This window comes from Microchirus variegatus (genome assembly GCF_963457635.1).
Source record: "Microchirus variegatus genome assembly, chromosome: 9".
Lineage (NCBI taxonomy): Eukaryota > Metazoa > Chordata > Actinopteri > Pleuronectiformes > Soleidae > Microchirus > Microchirus variegatus.
This window is the reverse complement of record NC_139810.1, coordinates 5394236-5412292: the sequence shown is the minus strand read 5'-3', so window position 1 is coordinate 5412292 and position 18057 is coordinate 5394236. Positions and strand designations below refer to the sequence as shown.

General features: G+C 42.3%; 1 protein-coding gene across 1 annotated transcript in view; it reads right to left on the bottom strand.

The window, feature by feature from the left end:
* The window catches only part of tmcc1a (transmembrane and coiled-coil domain family 1a), a 42940-nt gene extending 26413 nt beyond the window's left edge, over positions 1 to 16527 (bottom strand). Inside the window, exon 1 of the mRNA XM_083895705.1 lies at positions 15982 to 16527. Within this exon, the coding sequence (XP_083751831.1) occupies positions 15982 to 16512 (531 nt within the window). The 5' untranslated portion in view covers positions 16513 to 16527. The remainder of the gene's footprint in view (positions 1 to 15981) is intronic.
* Positions 16528 to 18057: the final 1530 nt, after the last annotated feature.

Below are 18057 nucleotides of genomic sequence, written 5' to 3'. Positions count from 1 at the left end.
ACTCTGCCATGCTCCACGACTCTCGTGAGTTGAAATACTCAATCTGAGATTGTAGTCAATAGGAGTGACACTGGACGACGTTTGAGCAAAACAAATCATTCCATAAACAAATGCATGCGCAAATGTCATGACATTCTATTTTTGTTCGCCATTTCAAGTTTGTGCGTTTATATTTTTGTTGAGTATATGTACGTTGTTATGTATGTAGTATATGTTTTTGGTGCTCAAAAATGACAAATTTGAAAACATCTCATGATCATAACAATGGGATATTCTGACAATGACTGTCACTCACTGAAAAGTATTATGGCTTATGTCATAAAAAGTGACACAATCTAATTTATGTCATTGTCTATCTAAACAATATTGGCTTGGTCATAACCTGTAGGGCTTTGCTTTGCTATATCCGGCCCGCGGCTGTTTGTGTACACGTACGAGACAAATGACGGTGTCATTGTTTGTCCGCTGATAATGGTTTTAATTTGTTGGAGCCGCTTGTGTTTACACTCAGCCCATCCTAGTTACGCAACGTGGAAACAGAAAGGGCACAAGCAGGGCACTTGATGCTGTACAATGCCAAGAGAACCACAGGGTAGTAAGCAAGCCCAAAAAAAAATAAAATAATAATAATGCCAGCCTATTCATACACAGGAAGAGAATCTAGAACAAAACGTCCCAGCTTTTCAGAGGCTCTGAAAGATGATTTGCTCTGGCACCTCCTCTCCACCCAAACATCATACCACACATAGTGACCCCTGGTTGACTTCACTTCCCACTTTGAAGCAGACTCACTAGATGAGGTCTGGGGTCTGGTTACTGTTACTTCCATGGTGTGAATTAGGCATTAGGATGCACAGCATTTCATCACATAAGGACAGATAATGATGAAATGGCATTTTGGCTAATAGGAAGTTACCATCAGCGCTGCACAGCTATTATGTACGGACACATTACCCCCATGGGAATTATCCACTGACTCTAATTTCCAAGTCTCTGCACGTAATAATCTGATGATACCGCACATCAGTGACTGGAATACAGCCACAATTAAAGGTGCAATATGCAACATTGAGCATCACAAGAAGCTAATTATATTATATGATATCCAATTTTACTTCCTGAGAAAACCTCTCCTGCTGGACTTAATGTGTCTGTTATTGCTTAGGTATGGACGCTCTATGTTGTCCATTTTAAATGTTTTATTTTTTTTACTTTACATTGTTCTATGTTCTATTTTATATGTCTTGTAATTTAGGGCTACAGATTGGAATTAGCTTATTGCTAAATCTGCCAAAACTTCTCATTTTATTTAACCCTCTAACGCCAAACGTACCATATGTTATATGTTTTTGATCCCTCCGCGTGAGCAGTGTGACCATTTTCTTCCCTGAAAAACCTGATGTATAAAATTAAAAAGGTTGCGAACCGCAAAATGAGTAAAAATAACTAAAATGTTATGTCTTCCAGACTTCCACCCTGCCAGTTCCATTGCTGCATTATTTTTGTTGGTTTTGTTCAAGAAAAAAAAGCTTTGTGACCCGCTGTATCAAAAATGATACAAATTAAAACTCCTATATGGAAATTGATATTTGAACATTTTTTGTTTGTTTGTTCAGAAGGACCAATAAAGGCTCCAGTTTCAAATTTTGATTTTTTGGTAAATTATTTAATGGTTTGGGCTCTACAGGGTATTTTATACGTGCATACCATCCTGAAATAAATCAGCTCAAAATCAAATACCACTTTATCAGGGACACAAATATCTAATCAGCCAATCGCTGGGCAGCCACATTTAGAGATGGTCCAAACATGACGATGGAAAATAAAGGACGATTTCAGCGACCTTATACACGGTTTATTAGGTGTCATGTGTGCCTAATAAAGAGGCTGGTGGGTGTATATACAGTGTCTTTACTGTGCATAGGAAAACGGGGACGATATAGCACAAGCAACTGACTACAATTCAGCCTATCATCCAGCAGAGGGAGCTAAACCTCTACATATATCACATGATGTTTATCATGTGCCGTATGGACAGTTGACTCTTACTCATCCGCTGACATAGTGTTTCCTGACATACTTCCTGTCAGAAAACTCCTGTTTGTTTGTTTGTTTGTATGATTCTCCTTCTCCTGACGTCGACACGCAGCCCTCTATCTAACGCACTATCTAAGTGTGGGAGTCAGATTAAAGGCACACAGCTGCTTTGTGGGCAGATAATACGAGCAGGGGAGGAAGGGAGGACAGTTTAGCTCATGATAAAAAAAAAAAAAAATCATGACAAGAGATTAGAAAAGATGGGAGATGAGCAAGTGCTTTTTTTTTTTTTTGGACGGTATGATGGTGAATCATTTTCAACCTGATGTAATTTACCCGCTCGAAAACAATTATACTGTATTGTTTCCAAGATCTAGAAGCAATTTACCGGCGGAACATATTAGATTAGATTAAATTAGATTAGAAAAGATTTGCTTAGACTTTATTGATCCCAAACCGGGGGTGAAATTCACTTTCACGACAGGGGTCAGAAGTCAGTGATGGAGACAAAAAGAAATAGAATACAGAATATATAAGATTAGAAAACAATTAAAAATGTGAAAATACACCTAGAAAATGAGAATAGAATTAGCAAAGATGTGCAAAATGTAGTATGGAAAGAGTCATTTGTGTCCCCTCTCTACCCAAATAAAATTTTTGACCCATAAAATTAAGATCATAACACATACGTTTTTTTATACAGATAAACTATATACACTATAATGGCAGTCTGATGCATTAAGAACTATAACAAGAACACTTGTATAAAGTAGAGGGATTTTTTTATTTTTTTATTTAATTATGTAGACCCAGTCCTTCTATTGTTTGTGGGAATTAATGACATTTAAAGGTCAAATAGAGTGGTCCTGTTGCACATATATGTGAGTTATGGAGGTCTACTTACATACATTAACTTGTTTTTATGGTCAAAAACCTCCTAGTTGCTGTAAATAAGCTGATTGAAATCTGTCTTTTCTGACGCTGTTCCCCAGCCACGATATTTCAGACTCAAATCTGGAGCAGGACGATCCTCTGTTCCGGAGAACCGTTGTTTACGTAACCGGACCGGGTTTTTTCAGAGATCTCGCTGAGCCCGAGAACACATCGTTCTCAGCAGTGGCTGAACTGTTTGTTTTGAACCTTCAGGGCTTCATAAACAAGGTAATGACGCAGATACACACTAAAAAACATTGTTGGAACTTCCGATCTAGGTCCGCTTTTAAGTAACCCACTTTGAAATAAATAAAGCAATATTCGGATTTCATGTAGTTGCTTGAGAAAACCTGCCTGGATCCAAAGAAGGACGGGACAATGGATCTAATGCAAGAAACATTAAAACACTTATTGACCTGAGTTTGTTGTCTGTCTGTCTGTTAGCAACATAACTCGAAAAGCTGCGGACGGATTTGGATTAAATTTCCAGGAAATGGCGTAGACGCTATCACTATTTATAATCACTATTTTGTGGGGGGCTGAGCTGCCTTGGTGAAGTGATTTTCTAGTTTATCACCTTGACCTAAGAGGTATTCACTTTGAAAGCCGAAAAATTAAAATTAAAATTAAAAAAAAGAAATGTTTTTATTCACATCTACAAGGAGCCACTGCAGAAGGGCTAGAGCTTAGACCTAGCCCGACCCTACCTGAGCCCGTGCAAGTGGTGTCCTAGCCCGGCCCGGCCCGACACATTAACTGTAATTTCGAGCCCGATTTAAACCCGACATTTTTTTTTTTTTTTTAAATACGTGAGCCGTACACATACCTTCAGGTCCTCCCCACAGCGGGAGCTTGTTGTACCTGCTGCCACAGTCTAATTTACAACAATAACAGAGCCGCTGAGATCCGCTTCCATGAACGCACATGTTACTAATGACGATACGCTTCCTGGTTTTTAAATGATGCGTTCGGAGCCGCAGGTTTTTACACCTTCCATCAATACGACGTGCTTTAACACAGCGGTCCCCAACCACCGGGCCGCGGACCAGTACCAGTCCGTGGGTCGTTTGGTACTGCGCCGCACTGAAAGAATAAATAACTTGAATAAAAATAACATTTCCGTTTTATTTATAATCGGGGTCTGAACAATGTTTTATTTACTCGTTACTCTCTCTCTACCGCCGGCCCGCCCGCGCTCTTTGCGCATACTGATTTTGATGAACAACAGGCTTCATTCAGCGGTTGAAACAAATACATCAACATTAATGAAACGTTTACAGCTGTTTTGAGTATCTTATTTTGAAGGCATGTTTAAGCGTTACCATAGCGACCAGAGAGCGCTAGGGGACCGGTCCGTGGAAATATTTCCTGACATTAAACCGTTCCGTGGAGCAAAAAAGGTTGGGGACCACTGCTATATCATACCACGCTAACACGACGAGGGAGAAAAAACACAACTGCTTGATCAAGGGCCCGACTGGGCCCGGCCCACGGATAGTGGCGGGCCCGGGCCCACGGATAGTGGCGGGCCCGGGCCCACGGATAGTGGCGGGCCCGGGCCCACAGGTTGCAGACCCCCTGGACTTGAATCGTTGACAGGATGTGAGGAATAGTTTGACAATGTAAACATGACTCTTTCTCTTCTGCCTGACACAAAAATGAGAGGAATTTATTCTGTTTATTAGCATAGAGGACGTATCGCGCTACTTCCCTGGTGGATGTATTTAAATGTGACCTGTGTGTGCGCACACATGTATTCTAAGTGGGTCAGTGGAGCAGAGCTGAGCTCAGCGATCTATAGCTTCATCCATAATTCATCAGCATCGCACAGACGACAGAGACTGAGCAGGGGAGTGGCAGGGGAGAGAGAGAGCATGAGCCGTCTGCCTGTCTTTCCTCTGCTCTCCCAATAAACCATTTCCCTTTTGAAAACAATCTACACGAGCGAGGAGATGAAAAACAAACACGGCGATATCATCAGAAAGGTGCATGGCAGTCTGCGTTTGCCACGACCTGACAGTTGTCCCGGTCAACGCGAGCGCACGGCAGCCTCTGGAGTGTACGGGGAACAGAATTGTGGGTCAAGGTTGACGAGAACGTCCTCAGCGACTGACTGACGAAACTGCAACGGCTGAGAAAACAGCACAGACACACACGTCGTGTGCATGCATAAGTCCTCTTCTCCGCCTTTCCCTCTCTCACTCACACAAACACACAAACACAAAGAGGAAGGACCAGCTGCAAGCCAAAAATAAATACACAAAGGATGACCCATGGTTACTCGCTGCTGTGCTGACACACACATGCACATGACCTCTTGCAGACTCCACTGTGCCCCACTAAATAGTGCAATAACTTGTTATTAATATAGCAAATACGTTTATTACAATAATCAGATTATTATTTAACACATAACAAGACATGGGAAAACATGTGTAGAGAGAGTGAAAGAAGGTAGAGAAACCCCTCAAAACCAATTTAAATGACCAGCTCTGGTTCAGACATCTGTCTATTAATAGCATCAGAGCGACAGGCAGACAGGGAGCTGCAGCAGCCTCCTTCCTCATTACGCCCCGTTTAGAGACCTATAAAGATGGTTAAGTGGGAGAAATGGCTTAAACCTCAGGGCTTTATCTTCCTCTTTCTTTCCCAATGACTTTATTCATCCTGTTGACTGACACAATCACACACACACACGTCTGAGTTTTCTAAGTCTATGAGGACCTCTGTGCTCAAACTTTGACAGATCATCCATTGGGGTCAAAGGAGATCATTCCTTGTTGGGACCAGACATAATGTCCCCACAAGGAAAAATGTCCCCACAAAAAAGGTGGTTTGCCAGGGGGTGGTCCACATAAGCATAGAAAGACAAGAGGGTGCACACACACACACAGGTTTGCACAGCTGACCTGGCATTGACTTCCATTTATTTGGACAGCCTGACCAACTGTTAAACCTTAACAAGCTAATGGCTAACCATAACCTCACCACAAACTTAACCAGTTTTCCTTAGAAATGAGATTCTGCCTCATTTTGGTTTGGTTTAGCTCCTAAAGAGGTCACACATACAAGAACACACACACACACACACACACACACACACACACACACACACACACACACACACACACACACACACACACACACACACACACACACACACACACACACACACACACACACACACACACACACACACACACACACACACACACACACACACACACACACACACACACACACACACACACACAGACTTTCAATTATCTTTAAAATATTCCTCGGCCTCATCTCATTTTTGAGCCATTATCTCAAAAACCCTCCTCCCATCATCGCCGCCTTAATGGTTTCAACCGCAGAATGACTTGTTATGCATCAACTGTGAAACCAGAATGTGTGTGTATGTGTGTGTGTGTGTGTTTGTGTAGCACCCAGCACTGAAAGAGGGGCGTTGGCCTGTATGTGTGTGTGTGTGTAATCACATGAATATTCAACAGCCTAATTAAACATGCCGGGGCCACACTACAAACAGTTGGGCAGAGTTCAAACACACAAGCACATGTTCACACAAACACACAAACACAAACACACACAGGCCTGGAAAACAAAAGATAATTCAAGGATCTGCTCTGGATTCAACAACAGTCCACAAGCAGTTTTACGGTGAATATATTCACTCTGTCGGAGTCTCAGTGAGGTTTGTTAACTGACAAACGCTCACTTTTCTCAGGTGATAAATCCACATAATTGTACAAAATGTCTGTCAACATCACCCATCTAAATCAAAGGGTTCTATTTTCATTTTGTATTTGTCTTTTTTGTTTGTTTATTTGCGTAGCTCTGTCATCGACGAATGTCACTGTCGAATATGTTCACACGCCGCTGATTCACTGATTCAACGCCTGCGTTTCTCAGAACAGCTGTGTTTTTCATTTCGTGTGATACAGAAACATTCCTGCCCTGCGCACAGGAAGTGATACGTTTCATATTGAGCGAGCAACATTATGCTCGCAAAGCAAGAAAGCTGTGTTTGCACGGCAAAGTGAGAAGGTTCAGAGGTAAATAGTGCTCAAATAAGTGCCTGTCCATGCACCACTGCTTAATAAACACACAAACACACACACACTCAGTCAGTCAGGTCTGATAGTTTTGCTTGACAATTGCACCATATAAATGATGTTACTGTAGCTTCAATAACGGGGCTTATTTCAGTCATATTGAGCACAAAGTGGTTGAATTTGGACTTAAACTGCTAAACTGCTGTGGCGGTGATATCAGACGGTCTACATCTGAGCACATTGGCCCTCCTTAAACATCATCCCGTTGCCATGGAGATGGGTAACCTACCCCGCGGTCATACGAGTGGACACACACGAGGGAGATGGCAGAGGAAAGGCAGTCTCTAAGCCGTGAAGTGGTTTTATGATGAAACAGCAGCTCCCTCAATCGTTACGGAACTGAATGGTGAGGCACCGGGAAATTCCCACCCCCAGAGAAGGAGAATAGTATGATCCTCTGTGTCCACCCAACGAAACACATGAATGACTTGACACGGCCATTAAAACGGCAAATGAGGGGAATGTCTTTCGACAAAAAACGGTGTCATTTTCCCTCAGATTACTACTAAAAACAACAACAACAACACATGAGCGCACACCATGTGTAGGAAGTGATGCAAGCTACGACAGAACAGAACATCTATTGTGCGTTAAATCACCATTGATAAGTGGTGTTTGCCCTGCAGATCAATGACTCACACAGACTGGGTTTGATGGTTTAATGGCCCGACTGTGAAAAGGAGGCAAGAAAAAGGAAAATATTGACACGTGTCGTTGAGAAGAGATGAGGGTGAGAAGGTGAAGGGAGAAAAAAAATAACAGGAAGTGGAAATGACTTAATGGTGCATGAGAAAAGCGACGATGACTCCCCTGAAAGTCAGTCAGTGAAACCACAAGCCGCTCGATCCGCCACCCATTCCTCATCTGACTGAGAAGCTGAAATAAGAGCTCACTGTTAGTGCCCATAACTCTCGTGACAGCAGCACGCACACAGCGCCTGCAAAACACTTTGCTACGGCCTGATAGTTGGTAAACACAGCAAAGGGATGACATAAGTAGGAGCTGAGAGCTAAATGAGAGCACACGGCCTTATCGCCCAACACGTCTCTGTCTCCTGAAAGTCAATCGAAACTCAGTTGTTTGATTTGACACTGGTTCGACTGCGTGCTCCTGTGACTGTGTACACTGTGACTGCAGGCTAATCTGCTGCTGCTGCTGCTGCTGGGGTTTGAAGACTAGACTTGATAATGAATCTGCAGAACCTGCTCGTGAACACATGATGAACATGATGACCCCTGAACATGACTCTGTGTCAAAGGGCACAGATGATGTTTTATAGGGATATTGTCAGGAGCCTGAAGAAGTGAGAGATGTTAAACTAACAGGCACAGAACAAGCCTCAGGGGAGCAGGTGATATTTGACACCTCCTGTCTACACAACATCAGCCGTCTGTAGTTAAAATCTGCTTTTTTTAACAAGTTACTGCCATTTTAGACCAAATGATGGAACATAGGATTATCAGGAATAAGAACCAGCCTGATCCTCAGCTTAAGACCAATACACACTAAACCCTCCAATTTCCCACTTGCATCAGGTAACTCTGGTGGCCTTCACATATCAAAAAGGATGGTGTTCTTCTTCATAAGTGTGAGTAATTATGACCTCTGGTGAGATAATTGAATGTAGATTTCTGTTTTTCGCCATTGGTTTTCTTGCCGTTTTCTCCGTTATTCTCCTTAACATTGGCTTCTATCATTTCCGGGGTCAAAGACCTGAGCCAATTTGGGGTCCGACCAGAAGAAGAATAGAAGAAGTATCTGGGTGTGTTAAAGGCGACATAGACCAGGAGCTCCAATTAACGCTGCTTTTGGTACTGCATATCTGCGTCATTCCCTCGTTTATGAAGCCCTAAAGTTCCATAACAAACAGTTCAGCGACTGCTGAGAACGCAGGGTTTCAAGCTCAATTTATAATCCACACTTAAGTGTCCGTCACTCTGTCAAGGGACAACGGAGACGGCAAGGGCTGCGATTGGTCCTCAGCCAGTCTCTGGGCGGCATCAACGGGCATGCGGTGGGTGCCCTGATGATTAATATGAGGTAGCGCACGCCGTAGAAGTTCATCAAATTTGCCAGGCGACATTCAGAAAGTACCTGAAGTGGGTTTCTTCGTCGGTCATCGGTCCAATAGGACTGTTAAATTGGCCTGCCATCAGTCTTGGTACATTTAATAGACGTATACACCACCTCCAGACACGTCCCCTCAGTCTTTCACGTCTTTATTTTTGTATCAAAAGTATCTGTGTTTCAATGTTATTCAGCTGCAACAACAACAGTCGTTCTCTCTCGGACACCATTGCTCACTGTAGCCAGAAGCACAACAACCTTGCGTAGCAACCCCTACTGATCGGGCGGGAAATTGCAGTGCGTATCCTGCACCACAACGGAAAACTATGAAGGCTTGAGGGGTCTCCGTGGTTACGCAGCTAAAATGAGTCTCTAAAGTAACGATAAACTTTAAAAACAGAGGCACTAAAAACAAACATTCAACCATTCACTCTCACATTCACACCTACGGTCAATCTAGAGTCCAATTGACCTTTATCCCCATATTAAATGTTTTTGGACTGTGGGAGGAAGCCGGAGAACCTGGAGAACAAACTCCACGCAGAAAGTCAATTTAGAACAATTCCAGACAGACTAGCAGACCGTGTATCATAAAAAATAGGATTTTACGTCATCTAAACTTACTGATTGACAACAAAGAATGATAAGAGAAGACAAAGGATGGGCAGGGAGACAGGTGGACATGTGGAGACGTGGCCTCAAGGATAGAGACTGGGTCCTTTTTCTTTTTTTCCCCCCAATATTTCCCAGCATCCCTCCACAGACGGGGTCAAGGTTAGTGTGGGCATCTTCAGACAGGCCCTGGAGGAGGTTATGTTCTTCAGACTTTCTCACTCACTCACCAGAACCAAAAAATGATACGAAGAGAAAGGTCTATAGCCTGGAGGCTACTTGGCTTCTGCTCCATCTCATATCCCACTAAAAGCTACTCCTCTGTTCTTCATCGTTTCCTGCCTTGCTTCTGTCAATAATACACATTTTTGTATCTCGCAGTCTGTGTTTACTACTGGCTCCGTGTCTCAGTTCCTCAGGAGACAAAAGACCAGACCATATCACAATCCTCTGTCTGGATTCAGACTGTGTTTATGTTTGTACGTCTGTGCCAAGATGCACTAAAGATGAATACGGAGGGTGTAGTCAGTCAGTCAACTAATCAGCAGCTAATTGTGATTAATCCCACAGGTTGAGCAGCAGCTGCAGTCTTCACACAGCACCTTCACTCACTTTATTACAAACTACCACCAGGGGACACATATAACCAGTGCAGAGTTATTACGAATGAGTCATAAACGCTCCCCCGTCAGCAATAATCCATATATTACTGATTATATTTACTCATAACATCCTGAAGTGACGGCTCTGATTATCTGTTGACTGCTTAGTTACAGTATTGAGCTAGCTTAACTATCATCTCCAGTGTAAGGTATTTTTTTTAGAGCTGCAACCATTGATAATTTTTCGTAATCGATTAATCGTTTGGTCCATACAATATCAGAAAATGTTCATCAGTGTTTGTCAAACCTGGAAATGACGATGTTCTCCAATGTCTTGTTTTCGTCCACAAACCAAAAATGATTCACTTTTAATGATTTCTTTGTCATGTGGAGCAAAGACACGAAGAAAATATTCACATTTAAGAAGCTAAAACAATCAGAAATCTTGTTTTAATCGTGAAAAAAAGCTTCAAACCGATTAATCGATGATCAAAATAGTTAACGATTAATTTAGTTTCAGCTCTACACTCTTAGGAATAAGGTGTTCCAAAAGGGTTCTTCTATAAGGGCTGAGGTTCCAAGTGGAACCAAAAAGGGTTCTCCTGTGAGGACAAATCGAAGAACCTTATATGGTTCCACTTCGCACTTTTATTTCTAAGAGTGTATACTGCTCCATTGACTCAGAGAGAAGCTGAGCTTCTGTGGAAGTGACGTTTTCGCCGCATTTTGTCCAATCACCGAAACTACTATTATGTGCCATCCCATAATACGATTTATTTAGTAATCGATTAATAATCGATTAAATGTTTCAGTTCTAGTATTTTTTATGACCGTTATTGTGATTTTATTGACATTAGTGTGTGAGAAGGGTTTATTTTTATTTGTTGAACGTCCTTGTATCATTCTAACTTTTTTTTCCTGCTGGGTTATTTATCTTTTTTTCTGTTTTAAAACAGTTTAAACTGCATTTTTTTTACCTAAAGAATGGCTCAAATGCTTCAAGCCTTTCTTTCTCCCCAGTTTTCAAACGCCAGGTCACTTCGCTGTTTTCAGAGCATCAGAGCATGACGACAGAGCCAATTTTAAACCAGAGATGGAGCAATCAAACACACACACACACGTGGCGTAAAACACCAAAGAAAGAAAAAAAGAATATGCAAAAGCTTCATCTTTGCAGACATTTTTTTTAGGAAAGTATGGAGATGAAAAAACACCAGACGTGGTTTTAATAATTTTAGCGATTGGCGCTTACCTTGGAGTACTGTCTACGGAGACTGAAGCGCTGCACCATCCTGACTGACTGAGTGTCACAGCCACAGCTGGAGACCCCCCCTTTTCTACTCCTCCCCACTCATATTCCACCAAAGAAAAGTACACACACACACAGCGCTCACATACTGTACGACACACACCAAACAGCCATGTGCGCACACATTTCTACTCCATCGCGTCTACTGTACAAACACAAACAAGGAGGAGGAGGAGGAGGAGAAAGAAAAGTGGGGTGAATGAGAAGAGAGCTCACTCACACACACACACACACACACACACACACACACACACACACACACACACACACACACACACACACACACACACACAGTCAGTCACACAAGATGCTCACACACCACATGGCTCTGAGTGCACAAATGATTTCCTCCACACACACACACACACACACACACACACACATGCAGTATAGATCGTCTTGAGGTTTTACAGTCACACACACACACCCCTGCACATCCTCTTCTGATAGCACTACTGATAACACACACAGACACGCACACAGACACACACACACAACTAATGCTCAGCTCTAACTCATTGTAGGACACACCAAGGTTGCCTCCTGCTTCCTGTCAGTATAGGGCAAAGGGTGGGGTGAGGAGGGAGGAGGAGGTGGAGGAGGGAGATGGGAGAGGAGGAGGAGGAGGAGGAGGAGGAGGAGGAGGAGGGAGCAGCTGACTGTCTATACTCACTCTCTAGTGAGAGGGAGGGGAAGAGGAAGAATACAGCACGGGGGGGTGAAGGCAGGAAGGAAGGAAGGAAGGAGGAAAGAAAGAATATTTAATTCAGACAAACTATCCACTAACAGCAGGAGACCACACCTCCAAGGTCAAACACACAGTTGCTATAGCAACAAAAGACAGGCACAGGGGTGTAGATAGCACATTTCGACATAACCACGGCGACTGCCTCGGTGACCTGCTGTGTTCCTGTACAAAGACAGGACTGTGATGTCATGATGAGACAGAGGTTTAAGTCTCTTCCTGTTCATTAGAACAGGTGAGGTCATTTATACATGACTAATGAATACAATAACGTCTACGTTTACTTCATTTGTTTCGTATTAAAGCTTTTCATTGAATCTTCACTCACATTCAAACACACTGATTCAGAGTCGGTGGTTATTTCATCAACCTTGACAACGAGGCTCTCTCTCTCTCTCTGTGTAAATGCAAACACAACCTCCACATGAACCGAGAACCAGCGCCTCTGTGAACCGCTCCCAGCAGGTTTAGCTGAGCCGACAGCGACCTCTGGTGGCAGACGGATCAAACTGCAGCACGGAATACAGGTACAGCCTTCAAAAATAACAATAAAGCTTTTCATGATAACTGGAAGCATGTTATGAAGGGATGTATGAATGGGATGAATGATTGCAGGAACTAGTCCTGACCACTCAAAGTTCAGCATAACTTTAAATATACAAACAAATGTCCGTCACATTCAAACCGTTCAGTCAAATTCAGAAGTGCAAAGTAACAAAATGCATTTACTCAAGTTACTGTATTGAATACTTTTTTTGTGTAGTTTGTATTTTTTAAGTACAATTTAAAATCAGGATTTTGTATTTTACTTGAGTACGTATTACAGCATACTTTTCTGGGGCCATGTGAACCTGTACTACTGTGGAGTTATTCTAGAGTATCCATGACAGTAAAATAGGCCATCCTAAATGAATCTACTGCAGTAATTCTGTTCTCAACCAGTAGAAAATGCTGTGAACACCTGATTATGCATGAAAAAAAAATACCATCAGGAAACCATTAGAATTTTGAAAAATACCGTGATATATATTTTTGGTCATACCGCCCATTCACGTATTGACTCAAGTATTGTACTTTATAAATCCTATCAGTTACTGGGTAAAAATAAAAATTCAGCACAAAGAAGAAATATAGGGGGAAAATATACACCAGAACCAGACCAATGATGAGCCCTTGTCATATTTCTACTACCCTCACACCCCACGCAAAGTAACTAAGTAACTTTTACTTAAAAGTACATTTCAAATGAACTACTTTTTACTTCTTCTCGAGTACATTTTCAGATGACTACTTTTACTTCTACTTGAGTAATATTTCATCAAAGTATTGGTACTTTTACTTGAGTATACTATTTTAGTACTCTTTTCCACCTCTAGTCAAATTATGAGTTCACACAAAGCTGATTAAGCTCTGTGTGTTTTCAGTCTGTAGTGAAACAAGTAAAGTGAGACGGCGTCAAACAGCGACGGCTAAAAACGCCAAGAAGTCCCTATGAAGGGTTCCACTACTGTAATGGTTCTATGTTCTCCCAATAATATTGTCCCATACTGAAAATGGAATTACTTACAGAGACACAGAGGTTCCACACTGGAGCTTTAACATGATCTTATTCCGTATGAATGTGTGATTGCGAGCAAATGCATCTTTGAGACTCAGACTGAGGTCACGATGACAGACAGACAGATGGGGGTAAAAGTCTGATCTCTGGGCTCTTGGCCCAAACAGCAGGGATTGTTGCATCAAAGTGAGCCTCAGCTTCTGAGTGAATGTCTTGACTTGTTCACTGACAAACAAGGCCTGACAAGAGTAACTGAGAAGAGGCGGCAAATCAGTCGGCCTGTGATGGCAGGGGTTGTCACGATAGTAGATTAGGGAAAGAAGGTGACACGGATCATTCTGTATTAGGATTAGGACAGAACACTTCTGTCTGAAACGTAATGTTGTGCTATTTCACTTTATAAAGCACCACGTTGTATCACGGTTTACATGTGGGCTTTATCGCATTCTCAGCTTCGCCCCAAAGGTTTCGCCACGTATGCAAAAAATGGTGAATAAACCTGAATTTAAAGCTAGCACCTGCCTTGTTCAAACAAGAAGCCATCTGTCAAATGGAAGAAGCCAAGACGGCACTGATTTTAATCAACACTGTTGCAAAATGTGCGTCTAATCTGTTATAAGTTTTTAGAATCGACTGAAGTGGGTTAGTCTTTGGCCGACGTTGATGCCAATCTTACAAAGTCAGGGCCTCCATTAGCTAACACATGATTTATTTTGGCCAATGCACTATCGTTTGGGGTCACTTAGAAATGTCCTTATTTTTTTTCTAGGAAATGCACTTTTTTTCAATGAATATAACATTAAATGAATGTGGTAAAAGACTATTCTAGACTCTTAGAAATAAAAGTGCTAAGTAGAACCATATAAGGTTCTTCGGCTTGTCCTCATAGGAGAACCCTACCTGGAACCCTTTTGGAGGGTTCCACCAAGAACTCTTTTAAAACCCTTTATTCAGGAAAGGGGTTTAAAGGGTTCTCTGGATCAAAATGGTTCTTACTGGAACCATCAGTGTTACCAAGAACCCTTGAAAAACCCTTTCTTCGAGAAATAGTTTTTCAGAAGCAAATGTTTTCCAGGTAGAACCTCAGCCCTTGTAGAAGAACCCTTTTGGAACCCTTATTTCTAAGAGTGTATAGCTGCAGACGTCTGGTTTTTAATGGAATATGTACACAGGTGTATAGAGGCCCATTTCCAGTGTTCTAATGGTACATTGTGTTTGCAAATGGCGTTAGAAGGCTATTAGATGATTAGAAAACCTTTGTGCAATGATGATAGCACAGCTGATGATTATTTGGAATAAAAAAATAAATGAATAAAAATCATTATTTCTAATCTTGTCAATGTCTTGAATATTTTTTCTATTCATTTTGCAACTCTTTTGATGAATAAAAGTCTGACTTTTAATGGAAAACACAACAAAAACTGTATAGGTGACCCCAAACATTTGAACGGTAGTGTACATATTAACGGATTATGAAGATAATTGTTATTTGCAGCAGTAGAAACAGAAGAGCTCCTCTTTTAAAAGTCAATATTAAAGTGTTTAGCAGCGATGCTTCACACAAACGTGAACAAAAACACAACTCCTCTCTTTGCAGGGAAATCTTAGGCGAAGCTAATTACTGAATTTGCCCAGGCCCAGAATGCAGATTAACACCAAAACTGAATGGTTTGGGCCCAATCCTTCCACTGAGTTTTGTGAAATCTGTTCACTAGTTTATTCTCTCATGATGAAGCAAATGAACAAACACAGAGAGGCAAACAAACAGACACAGGTGGAAAAACATGACCTCTTTTGAACGGAAGTGTATGTTATAAAAACAGAAAAAAAGTGGCACAAAAAATTGCTCAACTTCAAGAAACGCTCATCATCCTGTATTTTGCATTTCAAACAACAATGCATAACCTGTCCACTAAATATATGAAACCGCTAATAAACAAATCAAAACTTCGAACATCAAATAAACTTTTTTCTTGTTTGCATGCGTCATGGTGACTCACCCTGTCCGTCTCCTCGGTGGACTGGTACCCCGACGACAGCACCACATCACTGCCGGTGTTCACAGGGCCAGGGCTCCAGGCGATGGTGTCCGTCGTGGACGAGGAGCGCGGGCGGCTAATGTAGTGCTGTGGATCGGTGGTATAGCGGCGGCGCCGCACCTGCGGGCTACTGCCTTTCAGGAGCGGATCGCGGTCTCCGCTCCCAGACCCCGAGCCTTTGCTGCGCCGGCTCTGCAGGCTGGTCCCGCGCCTCATCATGCCTGCAGCAGCAGCAGCAGCAGCCGCCGCCGAGCCGTGGCCAGCTGCAGAGGGAACCACAGGAGCAGAGAGGCGGTCAGAGTCAGCGCGGAAGGACCCAGCGGCATCCTCGGGGGCAGAGGGGGACGTGTCGCCTGCTGACACTACGGAGGAAGACGAGGAGGAAGATGAGGACGGGACGGCGGAGTGAGAGAGGTGTTTGCGCTGCTGGCCGAACAGCTGTTTCAGCCCCTGGCCAAGAACCCCCATGCTGTCCCTGGTGTTCTGGCTCATTTTACTGAGAGAGAGGTGCTCTGACTGGGCGAAGGCCTTCTTCAACCCTCGCCTCTGTGACCCTGCTGCCTCGCTTCTGCCTCCATGACCTGAGCTGGGACCCACTTCCTGTGTCTCACTGTGCCTGTCGCCCCCCTGCTGAGAGTGGCCTTGATGACCTCTCATGACAAACCAGGGAGTAAAATGACGCTAAAAAAAAAAAGTCTGCTACCACCTAGGGCTGAATGATGTGCGGAAATATCGAGGAATTGCAAATGCTATTTAAGTTCCATATTCGTTGTGTAATAAATTCAAAACATGATGGAGTGTTAGAACATTAAAGGACTAGTGGGCAGGATTTATTCGCATCTACGCTCTTAGAAATAAGGGTTCCAAAAGGGTCCTTCTACAAGGGCGGAGGTTCTACCTGGAACCATTTGCTTCTGAAAAACAAGGGTTTTTCAAGAGTTCTTGGTAACACTAATGGTTCCAGTAAGAACCATTTTGATCCAGAGAACCCTTTAAAAAGGTTCTTGGTGGAACCTTTATAAAAGGTTCTATCTGGAGCCAAAGGAGTTCTCCTATGAGGACAAGCTGAAGAACCTTATATGGTTCTATTTAGCACTTTTATTTCTAAGAGTGTAGGGATCAAGTTGTTTTTTGCAACCAAATGAATTATGGTAAAACATTGCAGATGCCCTAAATTCAAGGAGTCAAGGATATGAATTGACGAAAGGGCAAAATTGTTATTTTGAATAAAAATCATTATTTCTAATCTTGTCAATGTCTTGACTATATTTTCTATTCATTTAGCAACTCTTTTGATGAATAAAAGTCTGACTTTTAATGGACACAAACACAAACAAAATTATATAGGTGACCCCAAACTTTTGAACTTTGCTAAGAACATAGAACAACATCAAATATTGAACAATTAAACTGCAGCCATTGCAATTTTAAAAAAATGAGTTAGTTGTTCAGCCCTGATCTCAACTAGACAACAGTGGAAGAAAGAAGACGAGGACACAGTAGAGGACAGTGAGGAGCAGTGAGGGACAGGACAGGAGGGTTTGATGGGCTCTGTAGTTGTCAGTGGGATGAATCCAAAGAGGGAGCATGCATCAGGAACAAGTGGCCATGCTGGTCTAGTACAGAGAGAGAAGATGGAGATGAGAAGCTAGAATGAAACCTAGAGCTACTCATAGTCAATCACAATTCATAGTTTCATTTAAAAATATTGGAATTAGGGACAAGCGATACAACACTCAGAGTTCCTACACATTTTCCATTTCAAAATTCCATACTTTTCCAGAATTCTCTGAGGATTTTTCAGTCAATATTAAACATCTGAATACCAATTGTTAGATGCTTATTATGTAAATAAATGGTTTTAAAATCCTTCACTCATTTTTCATGAAGCCAGCCCTTGGAAAACTAGCATCGACCCATGACACTGTCGCGGCCAACAATCGGTGGCTGGTTCGATAAAGTGAAATAAATAAAGACAGTAACAGTAACCATGGTAACTCGACACCATTCTACAGCCAGCTTGATAAGTTTCATATC